Source organism: Panicum hallii, chromosome 9, assembly GCF_002211085.1.
Source record: "Panicum hallii strain FIL2 chromosome 9, PHallii_v3.1, whole genome shotgun sequence".
Taxonomy (NCBI): domain Eukaryota; kingdom Viridiplantae; phylum Streptophyta; class Magnoliopsida; order Poales; family Poaceae; genus Panicum; species Panicum hallii.
Window position 1 is genome coordinate 990,680 of NC_038050.1, and position 18,201 is coordinate 1,008,880.

Genomic DNA, 18,201 nt, shown 5'->3' on the forward strand with positions numbered 1-18,201 from the left:
CTTGGTGCAGTGTAGTTGGAGTTCCTCGGCCTTTGGAAGCGGTCCTGTTGGCGGGTCTTACTTTCCAGGAATTTGCGTTTATTATCCTTTCTCTCTTCAGCTTTGGCCCTTTCTGTGAGGATAGCCTTGTTCATCAGGGTGTTAAAGTCCGGATAGATCTGGGGAGTAAGCAAGGTCCGGAGTTCTGGGCTTAACCCCTTCTTGAACATGTCTTGCTTCTTATCGTCGTCGTTCACTTCTTCCGGCGCGTACCGGTCCAATTCTATGAACCGGTGGGTGTATTCTTCCACCGACATGCTTCCTTGTTGTAGTGCGCGGAACTCATCCGCCTTGCGCTTCATAGTGGCCGAAGGGATGTGGTAGCGGCGGAACTCCCTTACAAATTCCCCCCAGGTGATGGTAGAGGCATCTTCGGCTGCGGCACAATAGTTTTCCCACCAGGATAATGCTGTTCCGGTGAGCTGGTGGGCTGCCAGAAGGACTTTATCCCGGTCCTGGCATTCGAATGGTTCGAGCTTCCTCTGAATTACTCGCAACCAGTCGTCAGCATCCAACGGGTTGCAAGATCCGGCGAAGGTAGGTGGCTTGGTCCTTAGAAAGGCCGTCAGCTTGTCGTTCATATTCTGCCCTCGTGGCTGCCGGTTAATGAGGGCATTCGCCAGAGTCTCCAGTATGAGGTTCTGGTTATGGATGATCTGCGCCAAGTCTCCGAGGGGTGGGGGTGGTGGTAATTGCTCTTCTTCTTGACTCCCTCCTCGGTTCTAGCTTACTTCTTGTTCTCCTTGGGGAAGATCTTGTTCAACGGGCTGTGCTCCGGCACTAGCGGCTACGGGGTTCCGGCCACGGGAGGCCCTCGCGACGTTCCGGGGGGTCACCTGTTGATTGATTAAATTAGGATTACGACTATGTGATGTTTAAGTTGTTCAATTCGTATATAGGGCAGAATCTACCTTCTGCCGGTATTCATATACACAAGCAGCGCACAACAAGCTAGCACACAATCACAAACAACAAACACAGCCCTTCTTATTATTGCAAGGGGGGTACAACTTGGGGGTACGACTAGGTCTCGTGCTACTCGGCCAGGGTCTCATCTTAAGGGTACGGCGTAAACAGAAAGGCTGGGGAGAGGCATCACTGGGATGGCGTCGGTCACTCTACTTGCGTGGTGTTTCTTCTTCCGGGACGGACAGGGTGAGAGGTTCTCGCTCGCCGTCTTCTGGGTTCCCATCGGTCAGGGGCTGCATTGCAGCATCCTCTTCGTCGGCGGCAGCAGAACTTTCAGGATTCTCGGGTGGGGCTCGTGTGCTCCCAAAGAGTGATCCCCACCCTATGATGGGTGTCCCGAGTAAAACATGGTCTTCCCCTATCGCCGGGACTGGTGTCCCACTTTGGGTCCAATCTTGCATACGCCGGTCTCGGGCCTGCCTGAAGCTCTCTTGGGCGACTGCTTCGCTACTGACCGCGGCTGCGGCTCTCGCCTCGGCGTGGGCGGCTCGGATCTGCTGTATCCTTACTGCGAGCTCCGCTTGCTCGGCTCGATGGGTCTGCTCCCTTAGAAGGTTGTCTTGCTCATCAAAAAGTTGGTCCAGGGCGGCTAGGTAAGTAGCCACTTGGTACAGGGGGCCTTCTTCGTGACGGCGTCGTTCCAGGTTTCTCATGCGTGCTTCCCAGACTGGGGTTCTGATGGCCGGCGGAAAGAACTTCGCTGGTGTAGGGGCGAGGTGTTCTTCAAAAATCCGGCACAAATAGCGGAGTGCTTTTCTGATGGCCAAGGGGTAGGTATCTTGGTGTCTAAACCCCGTGGCGGTCGCTCGCCAAGGCTGGATATCGGGGTAGCGGTTGCTCCTGGCGATGACCAGGATCACCCTACAGCGGAGGGTACCATGGTGCTCGTATTCTCGGCTGTAGTACCTTGGGCGTTCTGTAATGCCAAGGTCCTCCAGGGTGTTGATTAAGAGGCCGGGAAAGCCAGGTGCTGCTTGGCAATCGCCCTGGGTCCATCCTTCCTCAGCCATCTGAAATATGAACAGGGTAAACAGTCTAGCACAGATACAAAAATGGAGTGGATAACATTTATTATTGCAATACGGGGATACAGTTTTCATGGGCACGGGGTTATTAGGGTCGGGTTCTAGCTTGGAGTGCTAATCCTATTACGGGGATTCTTCATCGGTCCTGATAGAGCGCTTCTTTATTGGAAGGAATCGATCCATCTCGTTTTCGGTCTGAGTACCCTTATCCCAATGGGTTTCCATGGGTTCTTCTTCCTCTTCCTCGATCCATCCACCTATTCCATTGCGGTTCTCGTATTCTTGCATCTGGGCTTGGAGGGCGGCTAAGGAATACTTGGCGCTTGCGGCTCTTGTCCGTTGTTCCTCCAGCTCCTGGGTTATCTTTTCAATCCCATGGATTAGCTGCTTCAGTTGTGCCGCCTGTTTGCGGTAAAGTGCATCCAAGCCAGTGAGGTAGATGGACAGGTGGGAGACCGTGTCTTCTATGTCTTCTTCTTCTCGTCCAAGTCCCCTCATCCGGGCAATCCAGGTGCGTCCTCTTCCCTCAGCGGGTGGGAAAAATCCCATAGGAGTCCGCTGAAGGTGGTGCCTGTAAAGCACACGCAGCCGTCGCAGGGCTTTACGGGCGGCCTTTCGATAGGTGTCGGGGAAGCGGAAGCCAGCGGTGGAGATGAACCAAGGGTCCACATCAGGGTAGCGGGTGCTTCTCTCCACAAAAACCATCATGTCGCACCGAAGGGTGCCTCCGGCGATGTACTCACGGTAGGCATACTCCGGTGGTTCCATAATCCCCACGCGTTCCAGGCTGAGCAATAGTAACTTGGGGAGGCCGGGCTCTGCGTGGCAGATTCCGCTAACCCATCCATTGCCAGCCATCTGGAACAAGGCAAAGACCAGTGGTGAGTGTTTGTGCAGAAAATTTCTAGATCGGGACAAGTTCTAGGGCCTGAAAAGGGGTCTCGCTCCTAGGGTCACGTCCTACGGCCAGCCTACGGCTCTGATACCACCTGAAGCGTCCCCCCATCAGGGAAGACTTAAAAGTGTTGCTTTATCAGTACCAGGAGGCTGATAACACTTTTATTACATCAGATGGTACATCACCGTACACCTCTTCGCGGTAATGGGCAGTGAAGCGCCACTATCGCGAGGATTACAACTAAAACCCACACAACTACACTCACTACGAACAGGGGATCATCAGAGTCTTGCGCCATGCGGAGCTCTAACGGTGACCTCACCCACAGGCAAGACTGGGTGCAGGACGGAACCCTACTCGACGTCTTCTGGGATATAGTCGGGATCTTCCACTGTAAAAGTAAGAACGGGGTGAGTACGAACGTACTCAGCAAGTCCAATCACACCCGCGGAGGGGTTATAACAGAATTAAATGCACAGGATAATCCAAGGATAAGGTTATGGTTCATTTGCGGAAAACTTGACTTTATGCAAAGGTTCGTTTAAAAACATTTTCAAAACAAGTCGTTAAATATCAAGGAGCACACGGTGTTGATCCACACAGGATCTAGTTTAAAACTGCTACCGGACTCCCCGTCCGCCGTAGCACATGGCACAACTGCCGGACACTTTCCAAACAACACACACCAGCCCATCCATTTCCAGAGAGAAACACTAGTTATGTGACCACACCGTAACTTGCCCAATACCGTGGGCACGGCTATTCGAATAGATTTTAACTCTGCAGAGGTGTGCAACTTTACCCACAGGTGGGGTACCACAGCACGAACACCTTAGTGCCGGTGCAGATCCCATCGAAGCCCTTACCCACCTTAGCTAGACCTGACTAGCCACCACGGGATCTATCAAGGGGTCATTCGACCTAACACCGAGGTTTAACCGGGGCATAAGTCACACAGAGCTTATCCCGTCTCCTTGATCACCCGTTGCTCCCAGCTCTCCTGATGGCTATCAGACTAACTAGTGGGGTTAGGCCAAGCCGTTGCCCATACAACGGTCAAGTGGTTTGCACGACAGGAAGTTAGGTGAGATGACACATCAACTCGGTCCTTAGGGGTGACAGGATGGATATCTCCCTTCCACGCTCAACCACACAGGTACGAACACTCCAACGGCAATTCACACAGAAATGCCATCCATCCCGTCTAACTCACTTTTCAAAACCACACTTTATCCCTTCCCACACGTACACACACTTTCTTTGCGAAACCAAGTGGTCAAGGTATGGTTATCACAAGTAGGGGTGGCTATCCTACCATGTTTTCGGCACACAAAACCATGCAATTTTATAAAACAGGCCTCTGGGTTGTGTTTATAAAAACTAGGACAGAAACATGCATCAAAGGGTGGAGTTGAACTTGCCATCGTCAAGTCCTTGCGGAAGGTCCTGATCGAAGTACTGTCCCTCGGGTTCCCTCGGGTTCGGGGTCGCAGAACTGGTCCTCGGTTGCTTGGTCGCAGTCGGGAACCTCTTCGTTCACTCCGTGTCCTACGACGCAAACAAACAGACATGCCATCAAGCGAGAGAACTAAAAGCTTCAATTATTGAGCTTGAATCGGAAATAATGTAGTTACGGAGGTAGGGGTAATATTTTCGGGTGGTTTCTTAATGGCGTGGTTAGAACTATACTAGAAACGGAGTGGTAAAGTTTCGGGTCAATCGGAGGTCGTATCGCACATAAAATGACGAGCTAAAGGGGGTTCGGGTGGTTAAACAGGGCTCCAGGGGTTTATTCGTAAGTATCTGGAGGGGGCAAGGGCCTATTTGCAAATTCTAGAAATACGCAGGGCACCCTAAAGGATGTCAAATATAATTGGGTTTGTGTAATGGGGGGTTTATTTTGAAATATTAAAAAGGGCGAGGTTTCTTTTGCAAAGAATGGGTGGATAGGGGTGTTCCTAAAAGGGGGGGTTTCTTTGGGGAAATACAGGGGGAGGCCAGGGGTTATGGGCAAAAATGCCCTTTCTTCTTCCTCCTGCCGCAGGAAACAGGGGAGGGGGAAAGGGGGGGCTCGGCGCCGGCCCAATCCCGGCGGCCGAGGCCCGGGGCGGCTCGAGCGCGTGAGGGAAAAGGGAGAGGGGGAAGGGGGGGTTCGATTCCCGCCCTCACCTCGGGCCGGGGTGGCGCGTGGAGGCCGGTCGACGGGAGGCGGCGGCGGCGGGTGGTGCGGCACGGGCGGGCGGCGATGGGGGCGCGGGGAGAGGCAGGAGGCGGCGGTGGGAGCTGTGGGGGAACGAGGGGCTGCGCGGGGGCCTATTTATAGGCGGGGGACGGCGGTGAGGAGGCGGGGCCGCGCGGTGACCGGCCTCCGGGCTCGGCGGGGCGCCATTAAAGGCGTTCGTCCGCTTGCCCGCGTCGTGACGCGGCGTGCGTGCGAGCACAGGACGGTGGCGGCGTGCGGCGCGTCGGGGCGGGCGCGGCAGCGGCGGGTGGCTCGGCGTCGCAGGGCGCAGTAGCGGCGGGCGGCGCGGCGTCGCGGGGTCGGGCGCGAGCGTGCGCGCGCGACGCGGCGGGCGGCGCGGCGTCGCGGGGCGCGGCGACGGAGGACGGCGCGGCGCGGCGCGCGGCCACGCGCTGCGCGTGCGCGCGTCGTGGCGCGGCCGGGGTGAGGCAGGGCGGCGCGGTTCGGGAGCTCGGAGCAGGGGAAAGGGGGGGAAACAGGAAGGAAGGAAGGAGAAAAGAAAAGGGAGGGAAGGAAGAAAAAGGGAAAAGAAAGAAAAGGGAAGGGAAGAAAAGGAAAAAGGGAAAAAGAAATAGGGAGAAAGAGAGAAAAGAGGGAGGGAGAAGTGCCGGCGCCGGTCGCGGCGCTGACCGCGGCCGGTCGGCCACGCGCGGGGAAGCGCGCAGCGCGAGGGGAACAACGAGGGAAAGAAAACGCGTCGGCGCCAATCGCGGCTGGCCGGTCGGCCACTCGCGCGGTATTTGCGCGAGGAGAGAAAGAAAGGAGTCGCGCCGGCGCTAATCACGGCGGGTGGTCGCGAGCGATGCGGAACGGGACAGCGATCCGATTAGGGTTGACGTTGAACCGTTTTTACGAATTACTCTAGCGCATGATTTAATTAAGTGAATTTTTTTTCGGGGCGTCACACAGGAGGACCTGATTCTAAGCTTTTAAATAATCAATCAAGGACTATGTGCCCCTCGGAACAACAATCTTTGGATTCTAGTGACAAGGGTGAGGACAAATAGACTTTCTGTAATAGAAGGAGCCAAAATATAACTACCACAACAGAACCCAACTTTGTAAAAGATGCTAAGAATGTTGACATGGAAACTAGTGCATCGGGTCTTGGAAAGAAAAGGAAACCAGAAATGAAATCATGGGAGGATTTGATTAATGGTGCTTGGTGTAATGAGGTCACACAAGGTACAGACACTATGGAGATGGCAATTGTGCTAGCTCAATCAACAAAGGTCCAAATTGTTAATGAGGTGGAATTTGAAGGGGAGGAAATAGAGATGACAAAGAGGCAAAGGAATGAGGAAAATATTTCTGTAATTCTATCGGCGGAGGCTGGGTACCAGCCCCGTCGGGAGCCATGAATATCTTATGTTGGAACTGTCGGGGTCTTGGGACTGCCTCGACAGTTGCTGAGCTTCGCCTTTTGGTGAAGCGTTTCCGTCCCTCCCTCCTATTTTTATCGGAAACTAAAATGAAGGATTCTAAAGCAAGAAATTTGATGTGGTCTCTTGGATTTTCTGGTTGCTTTGCGGTGAGCAGTGAAGGAAGCAGTGGGGGCCTGGCCCTGTTTGGGGCAAGGAGTGCCATGTTTCTCTCCAACACTATACTACAAATATTATTGATGTGACAATAAAAATGGGAACGGAGATGTTATGGAGATCTACCTTTGTTTATGGGGAGCCTAGAACAGAATTGAGACACAAATTCTAAGATCTCCTTCGCTTTATTAGAACACAATGGGTTGGACCGTGGATATATGCAGGTGATTTTAATGAAGTGCTAAGTAGTGATGAACATATGAGTAAAGTAGAAAGAGGGGAACAACAGATGAAACTTTTCAGAGAGTGTCTTGAGGACTGCGATCTAGTTGATTTGGGATTCTCAGGGCCAAAGTTCACATGGAACAATAGGGAAAAAGGTAATAACAATGTAAAAATAAGACTTGATAGAGCATTGGCTAATGGACAGCTTATGGAGCTATTTGCAGACTGCCAAGTTGAAAACATGATTACATATTCATCGAACCACTATGCTGTCCTAATTTCAATTGGCAACGGCTTTAAATGTAATGAAGCCAAACCTTTTTCACAAACTTTTAGATATGAGGCAATGTGGGCAAGGGCTGCTGACTATATGGAGGTGGTAGAGAAGAGCTGGAAAGAAGGTTCAGAAGGACCAAGAAATATTCAATCAGTTTGGTCAAATTTAAAGAAAATGGCAGGCTCTTTGCAGAAATGAAGTATGAGCACTTTTGGTTCGGTCAGAAAGGAGATCAAGAAGTTTGAAAGACGGCTGGCAACTTTTCGATCTTCCTGTACCACAATAGTATACTCTGAAGAAGACAGGTCGATTGAACGGAAGTTGTGTGAGTTATTTGAATGTGAGGAAATAATGGCGCGCTAGCGGTCACGAGTGGATTGGCTCCAAGAGGGGGACCGTAACACTTCCTTTTTCCATGCGAGAGCTTCAGCTAGAAAAAATACAAACAGGATATCGTATCTTTTGAAAGATGATGGTACAAAATGTGAGGATAAAGAACAGATTAAATGTATGACCCGTGATTTCTACATGAACTTATATTCTAGTGAGCTCTGTCCCCAAATGAATGTTATTCTGGAGACTATCCCGTGCAAGCTGAATCAGATCACCAATGAGGAGTTATGTAAGCCCTACTCAGATGAGGAGATCCATGATGCCTTATTCCAAATGGGACCGACCAAGTCGCCAGGTCCTGATGGTTTTCCAGCGCTTTTTTATCAGCGTCACTGGGATCTTTTGAAGGATGAAATCTGCCATGCTGTGAGGAGCTTCTTACAAGGTGACCAAATTCCTGATGGGCTTTGTGATACTACTATTGTTTTAATTCCTAAAATTTCACGACCTAAGAGGTTGGTGAATTACCGCCCAATAAGTTTATGTAATGTCCTGCACAAAATAGCTTCCAAAGTGTTAGCTAACAGATTAAAGAATGTTCTTCCAAATATTATTTCAGATGAACAAAGTGCTTTTGTGCCGGGCAGGCTAATAACAGATAATATTTTAATTGCTTATGAATGCATGCACACGATTAGAAAACAGAAATCTAAAACTCCATTTTTTGCTTCGAAAATAGATATGATAAAGGCATATGAGAGAGTCGAATGGAGATACCTGCAGGGGGTTATGAGCAAAATGGGTTTCTCGAATGCATGGATCAATGTTGTAATGAGGTGTGTAACAAATGTCAGATATGCTGTTCGAATTAATGGAGAACTATCACAGGTTTTCAAACCAACAAGAGGATTAAGGCAAGGTGACCCGATCAGCCCATATCTATTTCTTCTTTGTGCAGAGGGTCTGTCATGTCTTATAAAGAAGAAAGAAAGTGAGGGATTTCTTAAAGGGCTTAGGAATGGAACAAAGGGGCCAGCGATATCACATCTTCTCTTCGCGGATGATAGTATCTTTTTCACAAAAGGAGATGCGGAGAATCTTCAGGCTCTAAATGAGGTGCTACAGGTTTACAGTAAAGGCTCTGGACAGAGGATTAATCGTCAGAAATCTTCAGTTTCCTTTGGTGCTCATTGCCCGGAACAAATTAAAGAAAGAGTGAAGACACATCTTAACATACAAAATGAAGCATTGCAGTCAAACTATTTGGGAATGCCATCATGGGTTGGTAGATCACTATCTAATAGCTTTAATTTCCTATCAGATCGAATGTGGAAAGTGGTAAGAGGATGGAGTGATCGACCCCTTTTCCGGGCGGGTAAGGAAGTTATGTTGAAATCGCTGATACAAGCAATTCCAATTTATGTGATGAGTTGCTTTCAACTACCAGCTGGAATATGTGAGAAGATGAGAATGACAATTTCAAATTATTTTTGGGGAATTGAAAATGGGAAGAAGAAAATGCATTGGCGATCAAGGGAATGGTTAACCACACCAAAAGCTTTGGGCGGCATGTGCTTTCGGGACATAGAACTATTCAATCAAGCAATGTTGGGAAAACAATGCTGAAGACTCCTTACAGTGCCACATTCTCTTTGTGCAAGGGTGCTAAAAGACCGTTATTTTCCTTATTGTGATTTTTGGTTCGCACAACAGCCAAGAAGTTCATCTTTTACATGGCGAAGTCTCATGCATGGGAAGAAGCTACTGGAAAAAGGTATAGTATGGATAGTGGGAGATGGGAGAAGGATTCATTTAACAAGGGACCGCTGGATTGAAAACTCTTCTTTACTAAAATCTATTGTGCCTCTTTCTGATGATCTCACAGTTCATTTTCTTATAGATGAAGAATCTAGTGATTGTAATGAGGACCTTATTCGAACATACTTCACAGAAGGTGATGCTGATAAGATCCTACAAATTCCATTGAGCAAAACAGCCTGTGAGGATTTCCCAGCCTGGCCACATTCTAAAACAGGTATTTATACGGTAAAAACAGCATATTCATTAGTGAGAATTGAGAGCTTTCATAGATTTATGAGTGCTAATGGCAGAGGAGAGAATTCAGATCAAAAGGAAACTTCTAAAATGTGGAAACGTCTTTGGTCCATTAAGGCGCCGCCCAAGATGAAAGTTATGCTATGGAGGATGGCTCAGGACTGTTCGCCGACAGGTGCTCAACTCAAACTTCGAAACTTACATGCCTCTGATATGTGCTGCTAATGTGGTAGGGAAGAAACGGTGCAACATGCTATTTTAACGTGCCAATATGCTTATGAAGTTTGGCGGGAAATAAAAAGATGTTTTGGCATCAAATGCAAAATTCAATACTTGCCTTTCATTAAACAATGGCTCTTTGATTTTCTAGATGGTGCTACTGATGAGGATGCAACTGTCTTTACCATCACAGCCTGGCATATTTGGGAGGAAAGAAATGCGGTACGTAATGGTGGAAACCTTACTCATCCCAATAGAGTTGCAGAAAAGGTGAAAACTTATGTACAAATGGTATTGATGCACTTATTTAAATCACCAACATCGCATAGGTATGAATCTGAATACTCTGTTCCAAAGTGGATTCCACCGCCGGATGGATGGTTGATGATTAGTGTTGATGCAGCAACATTTAAAAATCCACCTCGTATGGGTGTTGGTTTGGTGGTTCGTGATCATAGAGGTGATTTCATTGTTGCGTGCTGTCAGTTAATACAAAGATTCGATAACCCAGAGCTAGCTGAAGCAATAGCCATAAGGAGAGTTGTCTCCTTTTTCCTTGGAGCAAAACTTGCAGCAAGTTGTTGTGGTCTCGGACTGCTTAAGTGTTATCAAGAAGATAAAATCGAAGGTCCATGATAGATCTCATGTGGCAGTTATTATTCAGAATGTTAGAAACTTAATCAGTGAAAATCCTTCTGTAACATTTACCTATGTTAGTAGGCGGTGTAACGAGGCAGCTCATGTTATAGCTAAAGCTGATGTGTTTAAAGATGTAATTTGGTTTAATGAGCCTCCAGAAATTATTCACAACATAAGTAATGAACGCTTGGTTTAATAAAAAAACAAAAAACATACGGACAAAAAAAAACCTGCTGAAGACTCGAAGCTACCCACGACTCCGAGATGGATACCAGGCGACACTTGGAGCACAAGGCAACAACCACGGCAGCACCACTGGAGCCACCCCACAGCTTCATCCTGGCTGGCTGCACAAACCCAATAATGAGTCAGTGACTGACAGTTTTGTATTCATCTGCCCATGCTAAAACTTTTGCACTCCAGTCCCTGCACGGTGCACGGGCAACCCCAGAAACATGGCGGTATCCTTCTTCTTTCTTGCACGTCTGCTTCCACGCGGTGGTGGTGCCTGGCACGGACGGGCACGTCGGCCGCCCGGAATCCAAAGCTGACGCGGCACACCGTTTGTGTGGCCGGTGTCCACGTCAGCTGTTTTTATTTGGAATTTTGGAGGTCGTTTCTTGCTTGGCCGCCCAAACATGGAAGCGCACAAAAGTGCATGCCAGTAGCTTTCGTGGAAACGGGTTTCGTTTCCGGGTGGTTTTGATTGAGCTGTAAGCACTAGCTAATCATTATCTTGGACTGTGTAGTAGTATGAATTTGTCGCTTGCAATCAATAACTGAATAACTCAGGGGCCAATTTGCTAATAAGAAGTGTACACACTATCTGCTGCTACTTAGACAGCTCATGCCCGTCGCCTGATGGCTGATTAGTTTAGCTTGGCGCTCCACTCCAGAGTTCAGACTTGAGAGAGAGAGAGAGAGAGAGAGCAGAGCAGAGAGGTGGTGATGGCGGTGGACGAATCGTTCAAGAGGCCAGGCTCCATCCCCTTCAAGTGGGAGGTGCAGCCGGGCATCCCCAAGCAGGAGGCGCCACCAGCCGGCGACAGCGGCAGCACGACGGCCGCGCCGGCGCCGGGGCTCCCTCCGGCGACCCCGAGGCTGGCGCTCCCTCCCGCCGCCCGCGTCAGCGCGCTGGCCTCATCACCCGCGTCGTGCCGACGCAGCTCAACGGTGTCCTCGGCGCCGCTCTCGCCGCCGGAGACGCCCCCGCCGCCGCCGTCGTCGCAGCACCGGCGGTCCATGTCCGCGCGCTTCGCCACGTCGCTGGTGCTGCCCTTCACGCGGCGGCCGCGGCGGGAACGCGCGGCCAAGGACGACGTCGACTACTGCCTCCTCTACACCGAGAGGATGATATCGCGTAAAACTGCATAAACTAGCTAGATAAAAATCGTGTACTACATGTATGTACGTCTCGAACATGTATATGGAGTTTGTATGAATGAAGAAACTAGTTGCCGCATCGTCGTGATCCCCTTTGTTCATCTACACCAGAGTAACCATCATCATCATCCAACAATTCGTATTGAATGCTGATGAGCTCGTACGGGACGGGACGCCATGCCCACGCCTAGCTTCGCTTTCGAGCCGCGTGGTCGTGTACAGCGCATCGTTTGGCAGCCGGCTGTCGACGACAAGACCGCGTTGTGGACTGGATAGGAGACCCGCCGGCATGTTCACATCGAATGTTCGTCGTGTTCACATTGAATGTTCCCGTGCTAATAAGATAATTACAAAGCTAATGCTGACTTTTACCTCTCCCCTCTTTGACTTGCGCCCAGCACTGCGAAAAGACAAATGCTGCGGAAATTGCCGGCCATTGGTGCCTCCATGGCTGGATCGGGAGGCGCGTCGTTGCCCGGACTAGGCTCGCCGCGCCTCAGCAGGTGAACCGATCGGATTCTTCTCCGATAAGTGGAATTGGTTTGAACCTGAAATCAGATTGGGAACCCGGCTTTGCGATGGAGTTGCCAAGCAATCAGGTGACTCTATCAAAACCTTGCGCCTTCTCCAGTCTCCACCGGCCACGAACCTCTTTGCCTCCGACTCCGAGGACCCACCCACACAACGGTTTTCCTCCGGCTGCTGCTTGGGCACAGGCCACAGCCCACAGGGCGCATCATTCGTTGACGCGGCCGACGTCAACGACGGCCCGGCCCTCTCCGTAGCTGTACCTGGGCCGGCCCAAAGCCAGCTTACACACTGGGCCGAAATGAAAACCTTTAGAACAAATTTTTTCGGGCTGTATCCAGAGTGGGCCTGCACTATGGACGGCACCAGACTGACCGTACTAGGAAAACACAAAGTTTTTGCCTCATCACGAGCCCACTACTACAGACGTAGGAGTACTGCGCAACAGTGATCTGATGATACGCGGTTGGTTGATTTCTTTGGTTATTATTCTACTCGCAAAGCATAACTGTTTGGAGTATTCAATCTTGGTGCCACGTCAGCAGGCGGTTATGCTGAAAATTAAATAAATAAATACTACTACTCCCTCTGTTTTTATTTACATATCGTATTAGATTTGTCCTAAGTGAAAGTTAGCTAACCTTAACCGAATCTCTAGGAAAATATAGGAACAACTATACTATCCAACGTATGCACTATAATTTGATATTGTAAATATTATTTTTTTTTCTATAAGTTTGATCAAAGTTGGTCAAACTTGACTTAGGACAAATCTAATACGATATGTAAATAAAAACAGAGAGAGTAGTTGATTAAAGCATGATTGTGGGTCTTAGTGCCAACGGTTGGACTGAATTTGAAATCTGTGTGAAGATCCATCCATCCATCCAACTGATGGATCGATCACCAGTGTGGCATTGCTAGTGGAGAGCTAGTTCCCAAGTTATCATCATCAGCATGTGCGTGTCTACTAGATAAACTAAGCACGCATGCGTCGCCTTGAAAAGTTGGGGTGTTTTCAGTTTTGTTTGGTTCCGCGGTGTCTGCAGTGCAGCCGGCGGACAGGTGTCCGGGCACTTTGTGAGCTAGTGGAGACGATAATTGAGCTGCATCTGCTGCTATATGCAGTATGTGCTCTGAAAGAAAGAAGAATGGGCACAAAAGGGTTGGCAGCTCGGAATCACCGCTACCTGGCAATGTGTGGAAATGTTAACTGAACTGAGTGTGATTTCATGCGTGCGTGCTCTCACTAATTGTACGGCACCACGTACCTAAACTGACTAAGCGTATCCATATGCCTTGTCGATGCTTTATCCACATATGCATGTGTGGTCTGCTTCATACAGCCACTTGCTTGGAGCATAAACTGCACGTTATATAGTGTATGTATCTTGGCAAGATCGAAGAGGGAAGATCGGAGCAGATCGAGGCATGTAGTGGACTCGAAGCTACACTAGCTAGCTTAGCTTCTGAAGATCTCTCTCTGATATATAGTAACAGGGGCTCATCAGATGTCCACTCACACTGCCACGAAGTGCAATGCCCTAATAGGCAATAGCCTTGTCACGGGGTCTCATCGCATCGCATCGCATCCGCGCGCATCACCAGTTGCTTGTGCGTGCCATGCGAAGCTAGGCACCTTATCGAACCCGGCCTACCGGTGGCCATCGGCGTTGCATTGCACCTGGCCAAGCGAGAGCTTTCTCCAGGAGGGATGGTTATATTAAAGCGGATCGGAGATCGATCTCGCCTCCGACCAGCGAGCGAGCGACCTAGCTAGCTCGCTGCGCCGGCCGCCGGTGGTGCTGTTGCAGACTTGCACTCTTGCAGCAGTGCGTGATGATTCAGGGTTATGGTTAGGGGGGGACACACACACACTGACCATCATGCAGCTCCAACATCATTCACCAAAGTGAATAGATTTTACAGTAGTGTAGTTTTTGCAGCATATAATATCTCCCGCTACTGTGCTGCATATATGCTATTCGATTCGGCTGTTATATTGCATGCATGGACATGATATGACGGCCGTATCCATCTTTTGCCACTGATTACGTACTTTACATCATGTCTGCTGTCTGCCTGCCTGCTATCGAATTGCAAATACAAGCGCTCAATCAATCAACGAACTGAGCTAGCTAGTTGCTATTAGTCACCTCAATTTTAAGCAGTTGCTGAGATTAGTGATGATGGTGCGCATCGATCGGCTGGTCCCTTTCTTCTTTCCGCGCGGGGTGCCGACCATGAACTCGATCACTAACCGATCGAGCTTGGGCTCGTGACATCATGCGGCAGAAGAAAGTGATCGAGGCCATGCGTGGGCAGTGCATGTATATGTTGGATACACGAGGTCAAGTCATGGAGAGAAATTAAAGCTATCTAGATCCCGTGTCCAAAGCTGACCTAGCTAGCTGCAGATGCATGGATGTAGGAACAGGTAGGTTGGGGCCATCGTCGTCCTTCGTTAGTGCCGTTGTTAGTAGATTCGAGGGGAATGAAAGCTAGCTAGTGGATGGTTTAATTAGCTAGTGAGCGTCATAATTTTGTTGGCACCCATCAACCTCACAAGTCAGAGCTGATGTGGGCAGTAACCAGTAATAAAGCAACGTGAATGAAATATAAAGCGCATCATCGTCTTTGTGCCCCAAAGGTTTTTGAGGGCAAACCGGAAAAGTTTTCTGCGCCAAGTTTCCGTTCACGCGACGCGAGCGACAGCACCGGCAATACTACGGCTTGTTACAAACACCGGACAAGCTCGTGTACGGCAAGCTGCTGGAAGACAGTGAACGAACAGGAGTACTGAGGTCTAGTAACTACTAGACGTGTACATACGTGGTCCTGATGCTACGACGGCGGCCGGCGGCCGGCACATGTCAGGATATATAGCCTGCACCCCTGCAATGGGAGGTCAGATACTAGAGCCTATCCTATCACCTACCCTAAAGTTCCGTTCGTTTGGTTTTAAATTTTAGCCGATCGTGTTACAAAAAATCTGAGGTATTAAATAAAATTTATTTATAAATTTTTTGCACAAATATGTGCTAATTCGACGAGATGAATTTAATGAATCTAATTAATTTATAATTTATAATAATTATGAATTAATATATCTAGTTAGATTCGTCCTGTGAATTAGTCCGGAGGTTCTGCAATTAGTTTTGTAGTTAGATTTTATTTAATAATTATAAATAATAAATTTTTTTAATATTATATATTAAAGTTTAATCCTCCGGAATTAAACAACCCGATACTGCGTACGCTGCAGCCACCGAGGGTCAATCTAGCTAGCCTGCCTTCTCGTTCTGAGAACTGGGAAGCAGCGCTATCCTGTGGGCTCCTGTGCCTGATGGAGGCGCTCACTTGAATGCGTGACGGCCCGGTCAGGGTCAGATCTCGGAGCAACTTGGCTTTGCGTAGCCACTCGCTCGCTCTGCCTCTGGTGGTAGTAGTACGGACGGACTACAGTTGAGTGCACTGTCAACGCAACAGGCATGGGCGCAGGGCTGTTCATTCGCGTGCAGCCGAGAACCCAGCAAGCAGTGAATTCGGCCGCTTCTCTTGTCGTGCCTGCCAGGCCAAGAGCTGCCACAGCGTCGTGCTGCACGGGATGGGATGGGACTATGGGACCGAGCGAAGCGATGCATCGACGGAGAGTTGACTTGACCCGGCTCCTAGCTAGCTGCTGTGGTGTAGCCGGTCGGCGTGCACAGTGCGGCGGCGGCGGCACATGCGCAGCGGACAAGATGCGAGCGCTCGTTCCGGCCCGGCCGCCGCCGCCGCTGCCGGGTCACACCGCCACGCACGGCGGCTGCCTGCTGGGTGCTGGTGGCCTGGCTAAGCAAAGCACGCCCGACCTGAAGAATCCAACGCGGTTGTCCACGCACGCACGTAGCGGTCGGCAGCAGCGAACACCAGCAGAAATGTTTCGACCAAGCTCTTATCCTTCTGTCTGTCCGTCTCCAGATCTAGTTGTGAGTTCAGATTTGAGGATATATCAACACGGGTGTCGACTGGGCAGGCATTGCATGTACGAACAAAATCCTAATCTTTCCTCGTCATCTTGGTATCCAGGATCGTTAAAAAATTGTTGGTCTCCGACCAGGACAAGGTCCCAATTGCAACCACTACTGTTTGCACTCACCGTGTATTCTGCTCGCTAGCACGCTGCTGTTGAATGCTTCGTTCACTGCTGTCCAAACGTGCAGTCAAGGATGCTCGATCCCAAACACGAGTCAAAACTTCAGATGTTCAGAGTACGCTGAATGAATTGTCTGTACGTTCTGGTGAAAGCCATCGGAGGTCAGACAGGCTTTGCCCCTTTCCCTGTTTCCAGGGATCTGTTCTGCTGGCCACACAAACAAAGGATCTCTAGTGGCTGGCCCACTGACAGCCCTGCACGTTCGACTACTAAACTGCAACTCCCTCGATACAGCCAGTATCTTTGTTTGGGCTACTACTAAGTGGTTGATTATGTAAGCAGCATCTACATGGATTTGCAATGAGATGGTGAGCATCTTCTTCGATCATGTGAATGAATTAAGATCGACGAGCACAGCTCGGACGGCCACTCGTGGTGCCCCCGAATCTTGTCGACGATCTCCCACGCTCTTCTGTGCTGCTCATCACTGCGTCGCTCGCTTTCCGCTCCCTTTCCACATTTTTCAATCGACAAGGGGAAGAAGAAAAGAACACCTTTCTTCCCCGTTTTCAGGGTCCGAGCATCCGTCTAGATCAGCATCATCCTTCATTAACCTAAATCCTTAGGAGTACGCGATGAACATAGCACGCAAACAGGTCAAGCGAAAGGCAAGACACCCTGTCGTATGCAGATGTAGCGTCTTTTCAACCGGATTACGCATTTGCTAAATCGATGCAAGAGTCCACGACACAAGGCGGCATAGGAATAGGATACGCAGCACCCTTGACACTTGACACAAGAGAGAGAGAGAGAGCATCGGCAGCCAGCAGATAGCCATATTATTTGGGGGCTTCGTCCTCTCCAAATCTTAATCCCCGGATTCCTTCGCCTCTGCTTCGGCAGCAGCGTCACGCCGGCCGTGAATCGTGCGCGTCGAGTCGACGGTGGCCGGAGAAGGGAAAGACCCGGCGGATCGCGGCTCCTACGGGCGGCGCGAAACTTGCTGGATTTAGCAACCGTCCATCAGTGCAAGTCCAAGCAGAGAGACTGACATGGCGCCTGGAGTTGTTTCGTCTCGGTGTGTCTGTCTCCTAATCCCAGCATGCAGATCTTTTTATTGGGCGATCGATGATCACTGGAGAGTTCTTGACTTTCACTGGGCAGCAAGCAGCATGTCCCGACCAAGCAGGGATCCGCATCGTGTTATAGTGCTGCCAACTAAGTCTAGCACGATCCTTGACTGCTCCTCGTGTTTCCTCGGCGTGTGCGTTTGTGTCTCCTTGTCCGCCGATGTGTCTCGCGGGCGCTGCGTTTTCATCAACAGCAAGCTAGTTTTAGGTAGAGAGAGGTAGGTTGAGGAGCAAACCATGACACCCCATACTTCCACTTCTAAACTGCACGCATGAGATCTGTCATAAAGCAACGGCCTTTATCCTTTCGTGATTACAAGGAAGATCCGCACACACGCACGCACACCATATGTACTGATGATACACCCATGAAGCGCACATGCATGTTTATTTGTACGTAACTTGCAGATTCTTCTCTAGCTAGTAGCTTTAAGTTTACTACGTTGATTGATACTTACAGTTCAGCACTAGGGTTGGATGTTCTGAAGTCCGCCTCTAATTCGAGTAAAGTGTGATCTGCTATTGATATGTGTTTTTTCTTTATTGAATACGCAAGAGAGCTA

The 18,201-nt window shown here is 49.7% G+C and overlaps 1 protein-coding gene across 1 annotated transcript; it reads left to right on the plus strand.

The window, feature by feature from the left end:
• Nucleotides 1–11,280: 11,280 nt before the first annotated feature.
• On the plus strand, nt 11,281–11,921 carry LOC112877394 (pectinesterase inhibitor 10-like). The gene has a single exon (XM_025941693.1). It carries the CDS (start codon nt 11,408–11,410, stop codon nt 11,831–11,833), a length of 426 nt encoding a protein of 141 aa, XP_025797478.1. The 5' UTR covers nt 11,281–11,407; the 3' UTR covers nt 11,834–11,921.
• Nucleotides 11,922–18,201: the final 6,280 nt, after the last annotated feature.